We start from the raw sequence: 7,395 nt of genomic DNA, 5'->3' as shown, positions 1-7,395 counted from the left end.
ATATTGAATATACAGCATGTACAATTAAGCCTTGGTACATGGGACTGGTTATGCAGCTCATGTTGATTTACAATGAAGAATGAATGGCTCATGTGAGGATGGTCCTAAAAAGCCCTTCTGATGAAACAGGGATACATATGTCATGCACATACATTTGATTATTTACATTAGTGGTATGTTAGCTGAACTCTATAGTTTTACATGTTAAAAGCAGTTGCATTAATAGCCTCAGTGAATTTTTGAGATGCATTAATTTATACTGTAAGATATGAAATGGAGGCCAATAGATGATTGAATAAACACAAAAGAGACAATTGGTGGCTATGTAACGTTTGAATGAAGCTTTTGTTATTTGCAGAAAAGACATTTAACTATTGTAGTGACTGGAAGCTGTACATATTTCCATATGGATAAAAAAATAGCATAACCATACCACCAGAGGTCGCCCTTCATTTACTTATAGGCCTGCTCTACACATGCTTATTTTAGCTATTACTGTAATGCCAAACGATTATGAGATTATAATTCTGAAGCTCCATTGATGTCTGTATAGTCCAGCACTTTTTCAGTTACCACTACACCACTAAGTGTGAGATGTAAATGACACAAGTGATGTGGTAAAATAAAAGAAATGCAGACATATATATATATATATATATATATATATATATATATATATATATATATATATATATGTTCCTGACTGTGTAATTTGTGGTGCTGTTTATATTAGTGCTAATTTCCCCCCAAAAATTACATTCAGCACACATGCTGAGGCAATATTTGACTGTGTTATTAATCAATACAACTACTGTATTTGGAAATCATACAGTACATCAACTCAATAAGGTGTTTTTTTTAATGTTTTACAGTCCATTGGAAAAGACCAAGTCACAGTGTGTTTGTTCAATCTCTCACAATTTATCATTGTATGCTCCTTTTAAACAAATAAATAAAAATACTATAAACAGCCGATGTTAATTATCGATTTTTAAAAACACACTTTACAACATGCTACAAATTATATCTGTGAGTTTGTCAAATTGTGTCAGAAAGACTATTTTTCAATTTATTTCCTTTGGATAAATAGTTTTCTCCATTTTAATTAGGTTATGGGATTTGCTACCAACTATCTGCAAACAAACCACAGTTATTGTAAATAATCCTTCCTGAAACAATGGACCAGCATTTATACATTCACAGCTGTGACAAAAGATGCATATAGACTGTTGATGTGCAAGTCTGTGCTTGTCATGCATGAGTTTTGTATCACTGTTGCATAATTATGTGATCAGCTATACTGAGAGCCAAGATATGAATTATAGACAGTAGTATAGATACCTACTGTACAAAAAAATAATTGGAAATAAAAAAATAATGAAAAAAGGCTACTGGATAAACAACAAGAGAAAACAACTGATAAAAGAAGAGGAAAGTTTTCCTTGGATGTCCCAACACAGGTGAGACGATGTTGACTCTTCTAGAAACAATTGTGCCTTTGAGGAAACATTTGGTTAAAATGGAATGCCAGCTCAGAGAGAGCTGTAGAGTTGGAGGACATACATACTTGGGTTTCTGTTACTCTCTGCCCTCTTTGGCTAGAGGGGGAAGACAGGTTTATCAGAGAGGAAACACTGGGAACCCGATAAAGGAAGCTACTCATGTTTGTGTTTTGTGTTATACTGATAGCATTGCTAAGCTACAATTTTGTTTGCTAACATACTCTACCTTCACAGGTGTGTAATTTGTCTACAATGAGAACTGAATTGGCCTATGTGTTTCTGGGATAGCCACTTCTGGGGGTCTGATCACACATGGGCTGGCTCAGCGTTGCCAGGTGGGTGGTGTGACTTCCAGTGTAAAAGCAGGTAGTTGGGAACAAGGTCAGGGTGGGAGAAAGGGTGTGGTGAGGTGGCGTGCAGTGACTGCACTGCTATACTCATTTTTGTTAGCAGTAGGTGTGCAGTTGTAGAAAGCGGCCCTGAGTTGTTGCATGGTGGTGGGAGCAGGGAGCTCTTCCCGAGGGGGCAGCAGTGAGGTGGAGAGGTTTCTCTCTCGAATCCTCCTCCTCTTCTTGCTCCTCTCCCTGTTTTTTGTGTCTCCTCGTCCTCCAGCTCACCAGCCTCCTGCTCTTTTTCTCTCGAGGGACTCTGCTCTGGTTCTCTTCTTCGCCCCAGGTGTGGCCAGAGAAGGTGGTGGCTGGCTTTGGAGAGATGAGGGCTGCTGCTGCCCCCTGGTGGCGCCCTGGTCCCTGTGCTTTATGCCCTCCTAGTCTGACCCCAGCCGACAGCACAGGCGTCCTGCAGTAGAGCAGTGGGCACTTTCATGAGAAAAAAACCCATAAACGGGTAGCAAAAGACTAAAGCTCGCCAAAGTACTGAAGAGAAACAGATCTATGCTCACCTATGTCTGTGGGAGTGATCATTCTATCAACTCTTGAGTCTCAGAAAACTATTGAATACACATAAGAGGCAGAAAGGTTGTGATAAATAATGCAGCCAAAATGTTAATAAAAGCATCAGTCATGTGTTAGTCTTACCTGCTGGCTGGAGTTAGCTGAGGGTGGGGTGACCACGCTTTGGTCCAGTAAGGGGTTAACAGGGGCAGAACAGGGGAGATGCGTAGCACGCCAGTAAATGTCCAGGTACTCTGCAAGATGTTCACATGCATCCTCCAGCTGATTCTCATCCAGGATGACATCAAACATCTCCTAATAAGTCAAAGATAGGAACATGAGCAATGAGAAAGAAGGCACACCACTCAGTATCCATAAATAGATAGATCACTGTATGAATGTGAACTCTTTTTCATTTTAGGGCAGAGTGACATACAGGTGGACACTGTGCTAGCTTGTCTCCTGCCATCATTTGGACGTTGAGGTGTTTGCTTTGTGACTTCCCTCGAGATTTAATCAGCCTCTGAAGGACCTGTGAGATGAGCCAGACAAAAAAAAAGACATGATGGGATAAAGGTTATCAAATGCATACATCTAATTCAATTTCTAATAATTTTCTTTTATTTAGTCATATCAAGCAAGTGCATCATGGCATATCATCTGAAATCTGAACATCTTTTTTTTTTCAACCTCCTTTTAATGTGGACATTTTAAACTCTCTTTAGCCTGTGTGGTCAAAGTACAACACTACATCATCATTAGTCATGAAAAAAAACAAAACATATGTTGCGAATCATTGTAATTAGGACTGTGCTTATTACTTAAGTAATTATTTTGTATTATTCATTCATCATTAAATCTATAAAATACAGAAAAATGTTTATTAAAAGTTCTGAGAGTTCAAGGTGACATCTTCAAATATCTTGTTTTGTCTGACCAAGACTACAAAACCCAAACACATTCAGATTACAGTGACCAGAGCAGCAAATCCTCACACTGGATAAGCTGCGACCAACAAAAGGTTGACTTTTTTTACTTTTTACTTGAATAAACAAGAATGTCTTTGTAAAGTTTATGTGGGCCTACTTTAGGTGAGGAGACTTTGACGTATACAACGATGGGAGCCAGAGACGTTTTAAGGAGTTGTGCTGGGTGATTGATGGTGTCTGCGTCCAGGACAACCAGCTGGAGGGACTTGGCCAGCTCAAAGATCCTCTCAATCTCACTCTGGACCTCAGCTGTCAACCAGCCAAAGAAAGACAGTAAAGTTGTACGAGACATGCTTCACAGAGCAACATCACTTACTTATATTTAGTCCAGACCTAACATCAACGAGAGAGGATGCGTCTATTCAAAGCCGGTATTAATCTTTATTTAGAATAAAAAAAGATTAAAGACAACCTTGTCATCACTCACCCAGACTGGAGCGTGTGTTGGATCTCTCCATTATGGCCTTCTTGTTCAGCACTGAGCGCTTCGCCAGTGACAGATCAGCAGTGACCCGTGTAATAGAGATCCTACAGAAGAAGCGTCTTATCACATCACATCCACAACTGTTCCATTTCAAAGGATAAGATGAACTTGTACTCTCTTGCAGCTAAAAATAAATCGTCATCACCATGTGTCCTATCGACCATGAAACGTGATAGGCAGAATCCCACGAACAGCTCTGTAGCTCTGTCACAGTGTTACTGTACACTGAGGTGCAGCTGCAGAAGAGCAACACAGACAGCTGTACCCACCTGCCATCAAATCTGTGCTTTAGGAAGTCAAACAAGGCTTTCTGCATCATGTCTGTTACCTAGGTGACAGATAAGAGGAAGGAGTGGAGAGAAGTTAGGAGAGACTGGTGTTATGAAATATATACCTGTCCACACACACTTAGCCCAACATTATTACTTATATTTCTCACTCAAATTTGATTTTGGTAAAACTTAGTTCAAGCCCTCTTATTTAATATTTCTAAGCACTTTACCAGCCTCCACTTAAAGGTACCTGACACACAGAACTTGTCTTTGTGATATTAACATGATTTTTTTTTAACAAGAAAGACCAGTTAACACACAGTCACATGAGAACACACACAATTAGGCAAATACAATAGGACAGTAACATTACAGTAACAGTATCCTTTCATTGTTAAAACAATTACATTCCTCATGGAGGAAGATGTTATTACCACCAGCAAAGACAACCAGCCCAAATAGAAATGAGCAATAATAAAGTCCACAAGGGGAAACGTTTATTTGTTCTCACATTAGATCTCAGTTTAAACTTGGATGTGCCAGCAGAATTTGTGACACCACAACTATTCTGGAGCCAGTCATAGTCCAATATGTAAATTAGTAGTACTAGTTGTGAAGTTAAAACATGAAGCCTCCAGTGCACATACAGTGAGAATTAACTTTTCAGTGTAGTTATACTTTAGAAATTAACAATATTAGCATTTTTATAGCCTGGATTTTTCAATAGGGTAGTAGATGTAATTTGAAGATTTTAATGCTGGAAATTTATTTTTGTGTGGAAATGGAAAAACCATATTAGATAAGAAGAGTTTATTTATATAAGTCTTCACACATATGTGGAGGGGATCTTTAAGGATGGCATGGAAAGAGATAGGCTTTGTTTGCATGGATGCATTTGGGAGGATGAAGTGAAGCAGTCTATTTTCAAACACTCCTGAAAAATGGATGGCCTTTAGAATAGGGGATGAAGCGCACAGTGGTGTTGCTCTTCCACGATAAAACAGAGAGAGGGCGGAAGAGCAATGACAGGGGAAAAAGTGCAGAATAGGGAGAGACACAGAGAGAGAGAGAGAGGGAGTGAGAGAAAGAGAAAGACAGAGAGAACAATGGTGAGCAACTGAAAATAATACCATGCACACAAGAGAAAAATTGGAGAAAAAGAGAACAAGAGGAGAAGAGAGAGGGAGACAGGCTGGTGTTCATCACTGGAGCAATACCAAAGCACATCACCAGAGCGCTGCATAAATATTTCACACATACACATACACAAAACAAACGGCTTGGCACACGGCCTGCACAGTCACAGAGGAGAGGGCAAGGCAGAGAGGAAATGTTGAAGCACAGAGACATTCTGTTTAATTACACGCTTTACATTTAGCAAATTGTGATAATCTGAAGATTCATTCAAAATTTACATATTCTAAGATTAATCAAATTTAACCTTGATGTTTTTCGTATATTTCATCCACTATATGCTACAGAGCGTTCAATATAGGAGAATATAACAAACAGTAGCTAATATAAAGCGGCATGCATGCAGTTTTGTGTCACTCAAAATGGATAAGATTCCTGTTGTGTGTGCTATAATTTCATCAGGATGGGGCTGCGGTGTTTAGTATCAGTGGTAATAGGATAATGGAGGCGATATTGTTTCCCTTCAGATCAAACCAGGCAAGCTCATACTGGATCAGAGAATACAGTCGAGATTAAACTGGAACAAACTGAGCTCAAACACTCAAATATGTCACATGTATGGCTGGTATTAACAGTAATCAAAGTGTATAAAAAATTATAAATACAATTCTTAAATTTCAACGCTAACGTGGTGCATGTGTTGAAGGATTAATTTCTACCATGTTCACCATCTTAGTTTAGTTTCTTAGCATGCTAAAATATGCTAATTAACATTAGCCACAAAGTAAGCTAGTGCCGATGGAATGGCATTAGTTTCGCAGGTAGGCTACTGTATTTGCTCTTAAACAAAAATATTAGACAAATTGAAATTTTGACCTGATAACGGCGCTTGAGCAAAAGTCAGGGAACATGCATGTGTGTGCCAAATTTCATAGAAATTAATCCTTAAGTGGTCAAAACATTTCATTGAAAACATTGAATTAATTTGTGGCGCTAGAGGAAAAGTCGGAGGATCACCAAAGTCAGTAGTATTCATCCTCTGAATGCCTGTGTAAAATATCATGGCAATCTACCAAATATATGTTGAGATATTTCAGTTAGGATCAAAGTGATGGACTGACTGACAGAGTGGCATTGCCATCCCTTTGTTATGCGAATAGCTCAAAAGTAATCAATTCAATGGCATGACGTGTTCTGCAGTAAGAAAAATCAATCATATCTCAGATGTTATGAGCTTCAAATGTTTGGTATTTTTACTTGATAAATTACTTTAAGGCATGTCATGTATGTATGATTTAAAAAATAATCTAATTTTGGCACGCACCAACAGTAAAAGAGACACTGTAACTGACAGCAATAGGCTCCAGTGTTCTAGCTGATCCCTCCAGCTAGTAATTACTCTAAACACAAGACAAGACTTGAATAAGCAGAAACAAACTGTATTAGCTGAAAAGCATTACAGATGGTTGTCCTACCTCATAGCCTTTCAGTGAAGGGCCCACCAGCACCACTGGCCGCATAGAAGGGACCACATCATATGGAGGAACATGTTCAGTCTGCACAGGCCACAAGCACATACAGGGTTTGGAGGTGGAAAACATAAAACATGTTGAAGTGAATTAACTGTAATAACACACACATTTGGCTGACATGTAGTAGCCGCTCTGTGTGTCACTAGCAATGTAAAGAGCTATAAATATGCACTGAAATGCATTAAGTGTGGCAGTATAATTCAGGGTGTTCTTAAAACATTAATAGGGAAGAGGCCCAATGAAAAACATACCTGTTTCTGCTTCTGTTTGGCTTTCAGAATAAATAGAAGGAACATTAAACAAGGACGATAAAAGCTAATACAGTAGGGTCAAAAAGTATTTAGTCAGCCACTGATTGTGCAAGTTCTCCTACTTAGAAAGATGAGAGAGGTCTGTAATTTCCATCATAGGTACACTTCAACTATGAGAGACAAAATGAGAAAACATTGTAGGATTTTTAAAGAATTTATTTGTAAATTATGATGGAAAAAAAGTATTTGGTCACCCACAAACAAGGAAGATTTCTGGCTCTCACAGACCTGTAACTTCTTCATTGAGAAGCTCTTCTGTCCTCCACTCGTTACCTGTT

At 38.7% G+C, this 7,395-nt stretch overlaps 1 protein-coding gene and 1 long non-coding RNA gene across 3 annotated transcripts in view; one reads left to right on the top strand and one right to left on the bottom strand.

Moving 5' to 3' along the window:
* Positions 1-7,395, top strand: part of LOC116692512 (uncharacterized) — an 18,542-nt gene that overhangs the window by 10,641 nt on the left and 506 nt on the right. Inside the window, exon 2 of the long non-coding RNA XR_004332718.1 lies at positions 1,829-1,837. This is a non-coding gene — a long non-coding RNA (uncharacterized LOC116692512). The remainder of the gene's footprint in view (positions 1-1,828; positions 1,838-7,395) is intronic.
* Positions 701-7,395, bottom strand: part of cacnb3b (calcium channel, voltage-dependent, beta 3b) — a 21,279-nt gene continuing 14,584 nt past the window's right edge. For both annotated transcript variants that reach the window (XM_032520860.1, XM_032520858.1), the window contains exons 6-14: positions 7,058-7,077; positions 6,750-6,830; positions 4,138-4,196; positions 3,812-3,912; positions 3,482-3,633; positions 2,832-2,927; positions 2,540-2,710; positions 2,404-2,451; positions 701-2,300 (exon numbers count right to left, since the gene is read on the bottom strand). In XM_032520860.1, coding sequence (XP_032376751.1) covers positions 2,422-2,451; positions 2,540-2,710; positions 2,832-2,927; positions 3,482-3,633; positions 3,812-3,912; positions 4,138-4,196; positions 6,750-6,830; positions 7,058-7,077 — 710 coding nt within the window. In that variant the 3' untranslated portion in view covers positions 701-2,300; positions 2,404-2,421. The remainder of the gene's footprint in view (positions 2,301-2,403; positions 2,452-2,539; positions 2,711-2,831; positions 2,928-3,481; positions 3,634-3,811; positions 3,913-4,137; positions 4,197-6,749; positions 6,831-7,057; positions 7,078-7,395) is intronic.

This window comes from Etheostoma spectabile, chromosome 7, assembly GCF_008692095.1.
Source record: "Etheostoma spectabile isolate EspeVRDwgs_2016 chromosome 7, UIUC_Espe_1.0, whole genome shotgun sequence".
Lineage (NCBI taxonomy): Eukaryota > Metazoa > Chordata > Actinopteri > Perciformes > Percidae > Etheostoma > Etheostoma spectabile.
This window is presented reverse-complemented; position numbering and strand designations above follow the sequence as displayed.